This window comes from Ahaetulla prasina, chromosome 11 (genome assembly GCF_028640845.1).
Source record: "Ahaetulla prasina isolate Xishuangbanna chromosome 11, ASM2864084v1, whole genome shotgun sequence".
NCBI lineage: Eukaryota > Metazoa > Chordata > Lepidosauria > Squamata > Colubridae > Ahaetulla > Ahaetulla prasina.
In genome coordinates, this window is record NC_080549.1 from 5435711 (window position 1) to 5451631 (window position 15921).

Genomic DNA, 15921 nt, shown 5'->3' on the forward strand with positions numbered 1-15921 from the left:
GACCAGTTCTGGAGAACCGGTAGCAGAAATGTTGAGTAGTTCTGAGAATCGGTAGTAAAAATTCTGACTGGCCCCGCCTCCATCTGTTCTCTGCCTCCCGAGTCCCAGCTGATCGGGAGGAAATGGGGATTTTGCAGTATCCTTCCCCTGGAGTGGGATGGGAATGGAGCTTTTATAGTCTCCTTCCCCTGCCATGCCCACCAAGCCACACCCACAGAACTGGTAGTAAAAAAATGTTGAAACCCACCACTGGAATGAATGTGCATGCGCCAGAATGCTGGAAACCAAAAGACCATGTGGCCAGCATGCGCATGCCTGTTTTTTGGGCGTTTTTGGCCATTTTTCGGGCCATTTCTGGGTCATTTCACACTGTCTTCAGGCCATTTTTCAGGCTGTTTTCAGGCCAATTTTTGGTCTAAAAATGGCCCGAAAAATAAACCAGAAAATGGCCTGAAACAAGCCCTGTTTTTGGTCTGTTTTTCGGGCCGTTTTCAGGCCATTTTCCTGGGGGTTTCTAAGCTGTTTTCAGGTGGTTTGGGGGCCATTTTCAGGCCGTTTTTTGGCCAGTTTTCAGGGCGTTTTTGGTGTGAAGACCAGCTAGTTGGTGCGCCAGAAATGAGAAGAGCAGCTGGAGATGGCATGCATGGCCACAGAGAGGGCTTTGCGGGCCACCTCTGGCACACATGCCATAGGTTTTCCATCACGGGTATATAGGGTCTCCTGCTTGAGCCGGGGGATGGGGGGTGGACTAGAAGACCTCCAAGGCCCCGTCCAACTCTGTCATTCTCTTATTTCTGACTTAAATAAGCAGTTCTACCCCCTCTGGTCGCTGTTTCCTCCAAAATAACTTTCTATTTATTTATTTTTTTCATTCTATAACTTCTGTTAACATGGCCTAAAACGCTTGCAAGATTCCTGTCCTCAAATTGTAAGAACAGCTACAGGGAAAAAAGAAAGGAAAAAAAAAACTATAATTAGTTAAGGGAGTCCATCTTTGCAGCCCCTTCCAATTGTGTTTTCCCACAGCCAAAAAAAATAAAATAAAAATTGCAGGGCCAAAGACATCAGATGTGGTTCCCGACGGATTCTTTATTTCCCCCCCGCCTTCTGTATATATGAAAGAACTCCACCAAAGTTTAAATCAAAGTTGTGGGAGAAATTGCTGTGTACCCTGGGCGCCATTCCTCTTTATTCCAACTGCAGAATTTGCACAGTTCTGGAGAACCAGAAATTTTGACTGGATCGGAGACTGGTAGTAAAAATTCTGACTGACCTCGTCCCCATCTATTATCTGCCTTCCAAGTCCCAGCTGATCGGGAGGAAATGGGGATTTTGCAGTAACCTTCTCCTGGATTGGGGAGGGAATGGAGATTTTACAGTGTCCTTCCCCTGGAGTGGGGAGGGAATGGAGATTTTACATTATCCTTCCCCTGGAGTGGGGAGGGAATGGAGATTTTACATTATCCTTCCCCTGGAGTGGGGAGGGAATGGAAATGTTACAGTGTCCTTCCCCTGGAGTGGGGAGGGAATGGAGATTTTACATTATCCTTCCCCTGGAGTGGGGAGGGAATGGAAATTTTACAGTGTCCTTCCCCTGGAGTGGGGAGGAAATGGAGATTTTACATTATCCTTCCCCTGGAATGGGGAGGGAATGGAGATTTTACAGTGTCCTTCCCCTGGAGTGGGGAGGGAATGGAGATTTTACAGTATCCTTCCCCTGGAGTGGGGAGGAAATGGAGATTTTATAGTATCCTTCCCCTGGAGTGGGGAGGGAATGGAGATTTTACATTATCCTTCCTCTGGAGTGGGGAGGGAATGGAGATTTTACAGCGTCCTTCCCCTGGAGTGGGGAGGGAATGGAGATTTTACAGTATCCTTCCCCTGGAGTGGGGAGGAAATGGAGATTTTATAGTATCCTTCCCCTGGAGTGGGGAGGGAATGGAGATTTTACATTATCCTTCCCCTGGAGTGGGGAGGGAATGGAGATTTTACAGTGTCCTTCCCCTGGAGTGGGGAGGGAATGGAGATTTTGCAGTATCCTTCCCCTGCCACGCCCACCAAGCCACACCCACAGAACTGGTAGTAAACAATTTGAAACCCACTACAGATAGATAGATAGATATAAAATCCAGCTGGGATGTGTGTGGTGATGACTCCACATCTCAGGGGGAATGGCTATGACCATTGGTGGACAGGAAGGCCTAGGGTGGGAGCTGCTGCAGACCCCTCGGAGGCACATTTCTTGGACGTGCCTTCGGATAGAGTCATATCAATGACTCAGCTGATGCGCAGCGGGTGTCGTAGCTTCATTTCAGTGGCTTTTAAAAACTTTGCATATATGCTGGCCAGACAAAGAAGACACAGAAGTTCTCTCGCCAATCCAAGGATTTCCTGAACCCCACCCTCTCCAACTTTTTTCTTCTTCTTTTGGGCAAGGATCAGCTGACCTAATGAAGGGAAGAACAAAACTTTGGATGGCCCTAATCCAGGAATTGCTGGGAAGTCATACAAAAAATAAATTCATTTTTTAAAAGCAAACATAAGATTTGGAGAGAGAGAGAGAGAAAGAATGGGAGAGAAAGAGAGAGACAGAATGGAGAGAGAAAGGGAAAGGGAAAGAGAAAAGAGAGAGCAAGAGAAAAAAGACAGAAAGAAAGAGAGAGAAGAAAGAAGGAGATAGGGAAAGAGAGAGAGGGAGAGGGAGAGAGAAAGAGAAAAGGAGAGAAAAGAGAGAAAGACAGAAATGCGAGAGAAAGAGAGAGAAAGAGAGAAGAGAAAGAGAAGAGAAGAAGGAGAGAGAGAGAAGAAGGAGAGAAAAGAGAGAAAGACAGAAATGCGAGAGAAAGAGAGAGAAAGAGAGAAGAGAAAGAGAAGAGAAAGAGAAAGAAGGAGAGAAGAGAGAGAGAGAGAAACAGAAAGTAGAGAGAAAGAGAAACAGAGAGAGAAAGAGAGAGAGAAAGAGAGAGAAAGAGAGAGAGAAAGAGAGAGAAAAGAGAAAGAAGAGAGGGAAAGAGAAAGAGAGGGAGAGGAGAGAGAGAGAGGAGAGAGGAGAGAGAGAGATCGCGAATGAGAACGAACACACGCTGTTCACTTATCCAAAATATTGGCCAGTGGGGTGGAATCCTATTTATGACAAAGCAGCCATTCAGGCTTATGAATCTTCAAAGGAGCTCGAAGCTGCAAAAGGCACATCTTTAAAATATGAAGTTCAGACGCGCAAATGGAAAAGTTCTGGATGTGGTGACTTCATCTCCTAAAGCTTTTCTGAGTTCCAAGCTTCAGAAGAAGAAGGGAGGTCAAAAAGGGCCCAGGGAAAGCTTTGGATTCCCGTTGCAAAGGCCCGGAGGGGCCCAGATGTGGCCAAATCCATCAGGATGGTTGACCCAAGTCCACCTGACTGACCTCATGACCCAACTCCTCTCAATCGTTGGTTTAACAGCTGGGATTGGAGATCCCGTCAAGGAATACGGCGGTTGGACGCCATCCAAGCTAAGACCAGCCAAAGCATAGAACGACTCAAAGATTGTGCGAGATCGGACGATGTGGAGAGACCCTGGCCCATAGAATAATCACGGGTTGGGCAGCATTGAATGCAATGTAGCATGAACACAACGTGTAGTGGTTGAATGTCTCCTCCTCTTCTCCTTCTCCTCCTCCTCCTCCTCCTTTTCCTTCTCCTTCTCCTTCCTCCTCCTTCTCCTTCTTTCCCCATTTGAACAATGAAGAAGCTTACACGCTTCTTACAAGGGAATACAATGAGGTCTTAAGAGCATGGACACAATGTGTAGTGGTTGAATGTCTCCTCCTCCTCCTCCTCCTCCTCCTCCTCCTCCTTTTCCTCCTCCTTTCTCCTCTTCCTTCTCCTCCTCCTCCTTCTTTCCCCATTTGAACAATGAAGAAGCTTACATGCTTCTTACAAGGGAATACAATGAGGTCTTAAGAGCATGGACACAATGTGTAGTGGTTGAATGTCTCCTCCTCCTCCTCTTTCTCCTCTTCCTCTTCCTCTTCCTCCTCTTCTCCTTCTTCTCCTCCTCCTCCTCCTCCTTTTCCTCCTTTCTCCTCTTCCTTCTTCTCCTCCTCCTTCTTTCCCCATTTGAACAATGAAGAAGCTTACACGCTTCTTACAATGGAATACAATGAGGTCTTAAGAGCATGGACACAATGTGTAGTGGTTGAATGTCTCCGTCTCCTCCTCCTCCCCCTCCCCCTCCTCCTCCTCCTCCTCCTCTCCCCATTTGAACAATGAAGGGAGCTTACAAGCTTATTGTAGACATCAACAATGAAAAGACACACAGTACATCAACTGTACATAAGAGCAAGGGGCGTGCATAAGAGCACAAGCGTGCCTACCGTTCCTGTCCTATTGTTTCCTTTCATTATATCCAATTAATATAGTTATTACATACTTATGCTTATATATATGCCTATATATTGTATAGTTATTTCATGCTTATGCTTATAATATAATATAACAACAGAGTTGGAAGGGACCTTGGAGGCCTTCTAGTCCAACCCGCTGCAGAGGCAGGAAACCCTACACCATCAAACATCCTCTTAAAAATTTCCAGTGTTGGAGCATTCACAACTTCTGCAGGCAAGTCGTTCCATTTATTAATTGTTCTAACTGTCAGGAAATTTCTAATTGTTCTAACTATCAGGAAATTATATATACTGTGTGACAAATAAATAAAATAAATAAAATAAAAATAAAACTGCTGCAGAAACCCAAGAAGCGCATCACACAAATAATCAAATCTGTAACTGTCACTCATTTGAACTTCACATCCCGTGGATTCAAACACCGTTAAGAGGTCCCGCCCGCCACCAAACGAACCATTCTAGATCAGGTGCTAATCAAGTTCTAGAATTAAGCTATTCTTAGCCCCTAAAGACGGAGAGATGGGCATTTTTTAGGGTTCAAAATCTGAATGACTTGCAGCACGCAACAAGGAAGTTCTCCACAGGCACATTTTAATGAGTGAGTTATGGTCACTCTTCTCCAAATCTGGATGGATTCACATTTTCAAGATTTCCATTGGGGCCGATCAAAGAAAAATTCACACTTTCTGCCTCACTTCCTTTCTTTCCTAAATTAGATAATGTAATCTACTCCACCCAGCATATCTTAGAAATAACGTGGCCATCCGTGCGCTGAGTCTTCTTATGAGTCACCAGCGTTGATGTGGCTTCAGAAAAGGCAAATGCAGTTTTAGTTTCTTTGAAGAATAATAATACACATTTTTCCGCCCCCCAGGAAGTAGCATTTCCTCTTTATTCAGCCTTAGATCTGATTCCACCCCAAAGCTGCTGCAATTCCAGTTTATTGTCTTTGCTGAGATTTAAAAGATCTGGGATGGATCGGAAGGATTTATCAATGGATTTCAAAAGAGATCGAGGAACCTGACTGGAAGATTTGCAAAAAAAAAACCCCAAAACAACAACACCGATTATATTTCAGATAGTCCTCGACTTACAATGGTTTGTTTAGTGACTGCTCAACGGTCCGACGGCACTGAAAAATGTGACTTTTGATCGTTTTATGACCTTTGCAGCACCCCCATGGCTTTTGGGATCAAAATTTAGATGCTTGGCAACGGGTCCACATTTATGACGGTTGCAGTGACCTGGGGGGGAATCCCACGAGATCCCCTTTTGCGAACTTTCCCGACCAGCGAAGTCACCGGGGGAAAGCCAGATTCACTTAACAACCGGGTTACTAACTTATCAATGGCGGTGACTCACTTAACGACCGTGGCAAGAAAGGTCGTAACATGGGACGACACACACTTAGCCACGGTATCCCTTCGCAATAGCAATCGCGGCTTAATTGTGGTCATAAGTCGAGGACGACCTGTATTTTAGATTAACAAGAGTTGGAAGGGACCTTGAAGGTCATCTAACCCACCCACCCCCACCCAAGCAGAAGACCCTACGCCATTTCTGACAAATGGCAATCCAATTCCGGTGGGCTTGAAAGGGTAACCCAACCCAGAAAGCTGTGATCCATTCTCTTTACTTCCGATAAATGCATCGGGGATTTATTTAGTAAGTAGCGACAAAATTTATATTCCACCCTATCGCGAGCCTGTAAGATGGTTTATAGCAGGAATAGACGCAATGCAATATCGGGAATAAACATATCGCTTCATTGTGCCTATCCCTGCTGTAAACTATAAAGCACAAAAACACACAATGGTTTTTCAAATGCAAGCCCATTCCAGCTGAATGGTTTTTTTGGGGGGGAGTGGGTGGGTGGAATAGCTACATTTTTCGACATAAACATGCATACATCCGAACCAAACTGTGTTGTTTCTCTGTGTCATAAAATACATATGGTGTATATATACAACATTCTGTATTTATTTATTTACCTTGTCAAGTTTGTGTAGTTGTAAAATTGGAGGGGGTGACCCTTTGAGAGCTGTAGGCACATTAGAAATTTCATTTTTCACGTGCGCCCATTAGTCTACATTTCAAAGTGACAATGAAGTCGTTCGATTCTAAAATAGCTACTTGGAAGAGTTTTGTAGTCCTCCACTTACAACGATTCATTGAGTGACCGTTTGAAATACCACGACACTGAAGAACAAGTGACTTATATGACCATTTTTCACTCTTGCCGCATCCTCGCAGTCATGACGCGATCCAAATTCAGACGCCTGGCAACTAACTCACATTTATGGCGGCCGCATTGTCCCAGGGATGTCATGCAATCCTTTTTTGCAACCCAAGTCAGATTCACTTAACTGGGTTACTATCTCAACGACCACCGTGATACGCTTCACAACCGTGGCAGGAAAGGTCGTAAAACGGGACACAACTCACTTAAGAATCGTTTCGCTCAGCTTTGGAGCGCGTTCAAATTTGCCCAAATTTGTTTCGAATTTCAAATAAATTTCAAACTCCTTCAAATTTGGAACTCAATTGCGGTCGTAAATCACGAGATAAATGCTAAGTGGCTGGATTTAAGCTGCGCTCGGGGGTGGGACCGCCTCCTCCTGCGTTGTGCAAAGAAGTGAAAGAGGACACAACCACACGCGCTCAGCCTTTGCACACTGCCAATTTGTATCGGAGACGTGCAATTGAAAGCAGGGATCACCAGCCTTTCGGACCTCAGGGACCATTAAATTCATAATTTTAAATCCCGTGGACCACTAATATGATCTGCCTAATGACTGGCTGGGTGGGCGTGGCTAGATGGTCATGTGACTGGGTGGGCATGGCCAACTCAATGTCACTCATGTCAAGGGGCGCCTCGCCAGCCTCTACTCGCCCCTCCCCTCCCAGCCACTCCTCGCCTCTCCGTCTGGGCTCCTTAGGGCCCCCTGACAGGAAGCAGTTGTTGGAGCTAAGCAGCCACCACGAGAAAGAATTGGCAAAACAGCTGGCTCAGTTCAAATTGGATCTGGCCAAGAAGGAGGCTCAGCAGAAGCACCTCACCGAGGACTAGGAGCATAGGCTTTCCAAGCAGAGAGAAGACCTGCAGGAGTGCAAGGCCAGGTACCCAACACCTGGAGGCTCAGCAGGCTGAGATGGTCAGCCAGTTCCAGGCCATGATGTAGTCCCACTGGAACAAGGCCTGCCGGCTCTTTGCCACCAGCAGTTCTTCCCTCCAGCCTTCGCCCAAATCCCCGCACCAGGAGGCCGAAGCAGACCCCAAGTCAGAATTTCTGCCCCCCTCCGACCTGCACAAAAAGACCCCAAAGGGGGAGACTCTATGCAGCAACACAAACATTTATTGCATGTATCTGTCTGAGGAGCCATAGTTTGAGGACCCCTCATTTAGTGCAATATAAAAAATGCAAATAATTTTTCTGCGAACCACCAAAATTTTCTTGCGGACCACCAGTGGTCCATGGACCTCCAGTTGGGGACCACTGATTGCTCGGAGAAAGTGGATGTGTGATTTGCAAAGAAAAAAAGGGCCAGCCACAGGAAAAACAGCCGTAGGATTTCCCCTTGCAACTACGGGTGGGGAGGAGATTATTCACACTCTCTGTGCCCCACACACACACCTCACCCCAAGATCCTTTGAAGGGGGGAAGTCAGCAACTGAACCCAGCTTCTGTGCCCCCCCACCCCAAGATCCTTTAAAGCTGGGGTCTCCAACCTTGGTCACCTTAAGCCTGGAGGACTTCAACTCCCAGAATGCCCCAGCCAGCTTTGCAGCTTTGCAGCAAGAGGACAACAGTCAGCGGGTTACAGTAGCCATCAATGAGCCCCAGGTTCAAATCCCGTTTCTGTCCAACCGACCTCTCAGTGTTGTGGGAAGGATAAGTGAGGGAAGGTGGGTCTTTTTTGAGGTGGAAACATGGGAAGGGAATGGATAGGCTCACTGAAGAAGTCAAACTGACACTGACTTCTCTCTCTCTCTCTCCTTTTTCTCTTTCATCCTCTCTCTTTCCCTTTTTCTCTCTCTTTCTCTCCCCTCTCTGTCTCACCCCTCTCTTTCCCTTCATCCCTCCCTCTCTCCTCCCTCTTTCTCTCGTCCTCTCAACTTCTCTCTCTCCCTCTTTCACCCTCTTTCTCTCCCTCCCCTCTCTCCTCCCTCTTTCTCTCGTCCTCTCAACTTCTCTCTCTCCCTCTTTCACCCTCTTTCTCTCCCTCCCCCTCTTTCTTTCCTTCCCTCTCTCTTTCTTTCTCCATCTCAGCTTCTTTCTCCCTCTTGCACCTTCTCTCTTTCACCCTCTCCCTTCCTCCCCCTCCTCCCTCTTTGTCTCTCTCTTTCACCTTCTCTCTTTCTCTTCCTCTCACTCTCCCCCTTTCTCTCTCTCTTTCTCTCTCCACTCTCCCTGTCTCCCTGTCTCCCTCTGCACGTGTCTGTCTGTCTGTCCATCCCTATCTCTCTTTCTCTCTGTGTGTGTGTGTGTGTGTACACGTGTATCATTGTCTCTGTCTCTCGCTGGCTCGTGTTGCGTATCTGGCTGCCCAACCTCCTCAAAAGTTAACCGGGTCACTGACAACTTTGAAGGCCGCGTTCCCACGACCTGCAACCAAACCGGGTCCTGTTCCATCCCTTGGAAAAGCTTAGACGCGCGTTTGCCCAAAGTCCCAGGACTCCAGTTGGGCGCACAGAGGAAAAGGCACAAGCCCAGTTGGGACTGCGGGGGTCGTGGGAATGCAGCAGCCCCGCTTCTCTCTCTCTCTCTTCCCCCTCCATCTCCTCTCCTGTCCCATGCAGGAGCCACTTACCCGGAGCGCTCCGAGATCGGTGTTATCCAAGCTCCGCGCTGCGCAATCGCTGGCCATGGCTTAAAGGATGCTGGCAGCCTCCGGGCTACGCGTTGTTGCAGAGGAGCGGGGCAAGAGGCTGCGGAGGTGGCCGGCCCGGCTAGTTGGCTCTTCGGCGGCTTCTGCTGCCGACGGCTGCCCGGCGGTTCTAGCGGGCTCAGCCGTCGTCCATGGCCGGGGAACGGCCGCCGGGACCCAGCGCAGGAAGCCTGACATGCAGAGCCGGGGAAAGCGGGAGGAGAAAAAGAAAAAGAAGAAAGGAAGGAAGGAAGGAAAGAAAGGAGGAGAAGAAAGAAGAAAAAAAACTTTTCTTCTTCCTCCCACCCACCTCTCTTCCGCCCCGCCCGCAGTCAGAGGGCGAGGACCCAGCGGCTCCGCCGTCCAGATGCTTGCAAGGACAACAACTTTCGCGCAGACATTTCCTAGGGAAAAGTTTGCGAGGAAGTGACGTGGGCTGAGGGGGGGAGGGGTGATGCAACAGCTGGGCTGGGGGGGGCAGGGGGCAGCTGCAGAAGGGAGGGGGGGTCGGCCTCTGGGATGCCCCGGTTGACTCCATTCTCCGTTACCCGTAAGTTGGCTTGTTCACACAACCGCTTTTTTCCTGCTTGCTGCATCAAATCCATTTGCACGTTGCACGCGCTCCGGGTTAACGGGCAAAGTCCCATCCGAAGCCAAGCAGGGTTAACCCTCTCCAAGTTTGCTTTCTTTCTTTCTTTCTTTCTTTCTTTCTTTCTTTCTTTCTTTCTTTCTTTCTTTCTTTCTTTCTCTCTCCCTCCTCCCTCCCTCCTTTCCTTGTCTCTTTTCTTCTTTCTTTTTCCCTTTCTCTCTCTCTCCTCCCTCCCTCCTTCCTTTCCTTCTCTCTCTCTCTCTCTCTCTCTCTCTCTCTTTCTTTCTTTCTTTCTCTTTCCTCCTCCTCCTTTCCTTTTCTCTTTCTTTCTTTCTTTCTTTCTTTCTTTCTTTCTTTCTTTCTTTCTTTCTTCTTTCTTCTTTCTCTTCCCTCCATCCCTCCTTTCCTTGTCTCCTTTCTTCTTTCTTTCTTTCTTTCTTTCTTTCTTTCTTTCTTTCTTTCTTTCTTTATTTTTCTTTCTTTCTTCTCTTTCCCCCCTCCCGCTCTCCTTTCCTTTTAGCTTTTCTTCTTTCTTTCTCTCTCTCTCTCTCTTTCTTTTCTTTCTTTCCAGCAAATATCCCTAATACTCTTCCATCCTCCTACTTTCCCCACAACAACCCTGTGAGGTGGACTGTGTGTGGGGAGAGAAAGAGAGAGAGAGGAAGGGAGGAAGGGAGGAAGGGAGGAAGCTTGGGGCAAGTTAACCCTGCTTGGCTTTTGATGGGGTTTTGCCCGTCTCCCAATTCGCTTTCCTGCGTAAGGCAGAACTACTACTGGGACCCTAATCCCCAGCCAAAGAAAAGCTGGGGATTCTGCGACCTGTAGTCCCAAGGTGGCTGGCTGGTTCCAGGTTAAGCAAAGCTGCTTGTGACCCCAGACCAAGATTGGTGTCGGGGAAAAACTTGCAAAAACTGAATATTTCTGCTCCTATCACTTGGGTGTCTGTTACTCTTCACCCAATATGGGTCAGGGTTTAAAGGCAGACCTATCTCCTTTCTAACTTATGACTATAACCTTGTTGCTTGTATCTTTATGATGTATATTGTTTTATTTAGTTTCCTAGTATGATTTTGATTGCTTAGTTAGTATCCTATGACTGTCATTAAGCGTTGCATCTCATGATTCATGATGAATGTATTTTTATGATAACTATGATCACGTTTTATCATTTACAGCTTTTATGTACACTGAGACCTTCTGCACCGAAGACAAATTCCTTCTGTGTCCAATCACACTTGGCCAATAAATAATTCTATATTCTATATATTTATATCTATCTATATCTATATAGATCTATCTAGATCTATATATCTATATCTATATCTCTATAGCTAGCTAGCTAGCTAGCTATAATCTATCTATCTATCTATCCATCCATCCATCCATCCATCCATCCATCTATCTATTTAAATTGAATGTATGAATGTAGCCATCCATCTCCACCCAGTGATTCTGGGTGGCTTAGAATTCTAAAACACCTTAAACAATTGAAAACAATAAAAGGATTAAAAGCATCCAGAAAATAAATCCACCGCCCAGATTGTGGACCAACTAACTAGGAAAACTGACAAAGTGAATTCTGAAGCCCCTCCTTTCGTGGAGTCCAACTCTTTCCCCCACCCAAAAATCTTCAAAGCCTGTCTGAGACCCCCACCCCACCCCATTGCCGTTGGGAGGGAGGGGGGGAATTTGTGTGTCTTAACCCAGCTTCCTTCTCTGCAGGAAAGCGCGTCCCACAAACCACAAAAAGAACCACCCCCTGCCCACAGTCAGGGTGTGTCCACGTGGGCTAACCTACTTTCTAGAAGTGACACAGAGGTGCAAGTAAGGCTCAAGTTCATTGTACGAATTATAACTCTGAGGTAGATATATATATATATATATATATATATATATATATATATATATATATATATATATATATATATATATATATATATATATATATATCGAGAGAGAGAGAGGAGGATGTAATTGTAGATATAGAGGTAGACACACTCCTTAAAAAAATAACGATGCTAAACAGAGGAGCAAATAGCAGGCTGAAGACTTCCTGACAGAGAAGCTAAAATTAGAGAAGGAAGGTTTTTTTTTTGCATAAAGCAACTCCCTGAGTGTGTTTAACTTTGGCCCGGGCCCTGCTAAAGAGGAGTTTGGAAGAAAGAGGCATGATCTGGCCTAAAGAAAATCTGCCCGCCTGTATTAATTATATTTTTATTAATTTTTTAATCCACTTTGATAGTTGATAAATCACCCACAGGCGACGGATATGCTTAATGCTTCTTTGTTCCTCCTATTTTTCCTCACAACAGCCCTGTGAGGTGGGTGGAAAGAGAGAGGGAGGGAGTGGGCCGAAGTCACCCAGCTGGCTTTCGTGACTAAGACAAGACTAGAACTCACAACTCATAAGGCCTGGTGATTGGCCCAAGGTCACCCAGCCAGCTTTCACGTGTAAGGTGAATTAGAACTAGAATTCATCTCTCCTGGTGATTGGCCCAAAGTCACCCAGGTGGCTTTCATGCTTAAGGCAGCACTAGAATTCACTGTCTCCTGGTGATTGGCCCAAAGTCACTCAGGTGGCTTTCATGCTTAAACCGGCACTAGAATTCACCATCTCCTGGTGATTGGCCCAAAATCATCCGGATGGCTTTCATGCTTAAGGCGGGACTAGAACTCACTGTCTCCCAGTTTTTAAGCCAGCATCTTAACTACACCAAACTGGCTCTTCACTAGACCAAATTAAAGTAAGTAAGTAAGTAAGAAAGAAAGAAATAAATAAAAAGGAAGGAAGGAAGGAAGGAAGGAAGGAAAGAAGGAAGGAAAGAAAGAAAAAGGAAGGAAGGAAGGAAGGGAGGAAGGAAGGAAGGAAGGAAGGGTAGGAAGGACGGAAGGAAAGGAGGAAGGAAGGAAGGAAGAAAGGAAGGAAAAAAGGATAGGAAGGAAGGAAAAGGAAGGAAGGAAAGGATAGGAAGGAAGGAAGGAAGGAAGGGTAGGAAGGACGGAAGGAAAGGAGGAAGGACGGAAGGAAAGGAGGGAGGAAGGAAGGAAGGAAGGGTAGGAAGGAAGGAAGGAAAGGAAGGAAGGAAAAGGAAGGAAGGAAGGGTAGGAAGGACGGAAGGAAAGGAGGGAGGAAGGAAGGAAGGAAGGAAGAAAAGAAAAAAGGATAGGAAGGAAGGAAAAGGAAAGAAAGAAAGGATAGGAAGGAAGGAAGGAAGGAAAGAAAGAAAGAAAGAAAGAAAGAAAGAGAGAAAGAAAGAAGATACGATGCCGGTGTTAAACACTTCAGCATGTCAACTTCAGGAAAGGGAAGTGAGAAAAGGAACTTCACTGACTTCAGCCAAGGGCCTGTTATTTCGCTCAAAGACTGGCTGTTCACTCTGCGTCTCCTGATATTTTCCTTGCTATTAAATCCCCCGGAGCAGGGAGCCCGTTTATTTTTACATAAGCCCGAATATCAAGAGAACCAGAACTGAAAAAGTCCCCCTGGCTTAAAACGAAAGCAGCGTCTTCTGCAAAAAAAAAAGGGCGTGGCTCTCACATCCTGCAAAGCCACAAACTTCTGAGGTTGCCGTAAAGGTGGTAACTTTGAGCAGCTCCTCCTGAGCATTCTCGCTGGATAAGACACACACACCCCTCCCCTCCCGGGAGCCTCCCCCCCCCCCCCCGCAACCAGCCCTGCCTGTAAGGGGGGATGCTAAGAACGCAGATTCCCTCTGCCCCCACTTTCTGTCCCAGCTCGTTCTACAATAGGAGTTGGAAGGGATATAGAAGAGATCATCTATCACATCTCTGACATCAATACAATTGAAAGTGTCCAGAAATATTTTACAAGAAGAGTTCTCCATTCCTCTGAAAACAACAAAATACCTTATCCCACCAGACTTGAAATCCTAGGCTTAGAAAACTTGGAACTCCGTCGCCTTCGACAAGACCTAAGTTTAACTCACAGAACCATCTATTGTAATGTCCTTCCTGTTAAAGACTACTTCAGCTTCAATTGCAATATTACAAGAGCAACCAATAGATTTAAACTTCATGTCAACCGCTTTAATCTAGATTGCAGAAAATATGACTTCTGTAACAGAATCATCAGTGCTTGGAATACTTTACCTAACTCTGTGGTCTCTTCCCATAATCCTAAAAGCTTTAACCAAAAACTCTCTACTATTGACCTCACCCCATTCCTAAGAGGACCATAAGGGGCGTGCATAAGCGCACAAACGTGCCTACCGTTCCTGTCCTATTGTTTTTCTTTTCTTCTTCCTATATATATATGTTTATACCTCCTAATATTTACTCATACATATGTTTATATACTATATAATCTTTTTGTATGATGTTGTGACAAAATAAATAAATAAATAAATAGTTCAACCCCCTGCTCGCGCAGCAGACCTGTGAACTAGGGATTCGAACCCCAGAATTGCCAACCTTTCTGATCTTAGTAGCTTAGCCCCTGAGCTACTTTGTCAGCTCTGTTTGTCTGCATTCTGCAGGCTGAAATGCTTAGCTGCCCCCTAACCTACTTCTTTTGGGGAAACGTATAAGAAACCAGCCAGCCTTCCCCTCTCCTTTAAGGGGGAAGCAAACATGGCCAGATCTCATGTCTTCGCATTTGTTTGTTTGTTTTTCCGACCTCGCCAGACGTCTCGTGACCCACAACTGTTGGAAATGGGGACTGTCGTGGTTTTGAGTCAGCACACACACACACACACACACACACCACCAGACGGGAATGTAAGCCCCGAAAGATGTTTTCTAGAAAGACAAAAGAGTCAACTCTTTTGATGATTCCACGGCTTTCTTTTGTTCGCGGGACGGTCCTTGGCCACAGTACAAAGGAAGCTGGGTTTGGCTTCGGGCTCTGTGACCTTCCCAGCCTTTAACCTCAAACCTCGTAGATGTCCCTCACTCTGTCAAAGACCTAAGAGTGCTCATTTCAAAAGATCTAAGCCAGTGGTGAGTTGCCCCCTGCTTGGACCGGTTCGTAAAACTGGTGGGAGGCTCCTCCCACTGACCCGGACATCATCATAGGTGATTTGCGCATGCGTGCCTGATGCGAACCAGTAGTAAAAGTAAGTAGAACCCACCCCTGATCTAAACTCTAGAGCCCACTGTAACGGCATTGCCAAAAAAGGCATTAAGAGTTGTTAACCTAATTTTGCGACGCTTCTTCTCTCGTAGCATTGTACTGCAAACTAGGACATACAAAACCTTTGCTAGACCAATTCTCAAATACAGCTCGTCTGCCTGGAATCCACACGGTATATCGGACATTAATACAATCGAGCGAGTCCAGAGGTATTTCACGAGAAGAGTCCTCCACTCCTCTGCTCACAATAGAATCCCTTATGCAACCAGGCTTTAAATTTTGGGCTTAGACAAACTAGAACTACGTCGCCTACGGTCTGAACCTAAGCTTCATCCACAAAATTGTCTGCTACAATCTCCTACCTGTCAATGACTACTTCCGCTTCAACCACAATAATACCCGGCAAACAATAGATGCTTACTCATAGTAAACCTCTCCAAACTCGATTGTAGAAAATACGACTTCAGTAACAGAGTGGTCGATGCCTGGAATGCACTACCTGACTCTGTGGTTTCTTCCCCAAATCTGTCTACTGCGGATCTCTCCCCATTCCTAAGAGGTCTCTAAGGGGGTGTGCATCCATGCACCAACGTGCCTACTGTCCCTGTCCTACTGTCCTCATTTATTAGTACTCATTTATTAGGTATATAGTTATACCTGTTTATACTTATATGTTTATATGTTATGTTTATACTTATATTTCAATTATAAATATTCCATTTATGACTGTATGACTGTAACTTTGTTGCTGGTAATCCTTATGATTTATATTGATATTGATTGTTTCCTGATTGCTTATTTGTACCCTATGATTATCTTTAAGTGTTGTATCATTAAGTGTTAAATTTATACCCTATGACTATCATTGTTGTAAATGTTGAACCTTGATGAAGGTATCTTTTCTTTTATGTACACTGAGAGCATATGCACCAAGACAAATTCCTTGTGTGTCTAATACACTTGGCCAATAAAAGAAAATTCTATTCTA

At 45.8% G+C, this 15921-nt stretch overlaps 1 protein-coding gene and 1 long non-coding RNA gene across 7 annotated transcripts in view; one reads left to right on the forward strand and one right to left on the reverse strand.

Annotated features, from left to right (window-relative positions):
- Nucleotides 1–9626, reverse strand: part of NRK (Nik related kinase) — a 106841-nt gene extending 97215 nt beyond the window's left edge. For 4 of the 6 annotated variants that reach the window (XR_009156676.1, XM_058196552.1, XM_058196550.1 and 1 more), the window contains exon 1: nucleotides 9196–9625. Coding sequence is in view for 5 of the 6 variants with exons in the window: in XM_058196552.1 (XP_058052535.1) it covers nucleotides 9196–9252 (57 nt within the window). In the remaining variant the exon portion in view is untranslated. Of the gene's footprint in view, nucleotides 1–9195 lie in introns of all 6 variants that reach the window. The other 2 variants (XM_058196549.1, XM_058196548.1) reach the window with 2 other exon arrangements.
- A 4436-nt stretch (nucleotides 9627–14062) lies between these two features.
- LOC131205170 (uncharacterized) lies at nucleotides 14063–15921 on the forward strand. The gene is made up of 2 exons (XR_009156732.1): nucleotides 14063–14916; nucleotides 15026–15921. It is a non-coding gene; the product is annotated as an uncharacterized LOC131205170 (long non-coding RNA).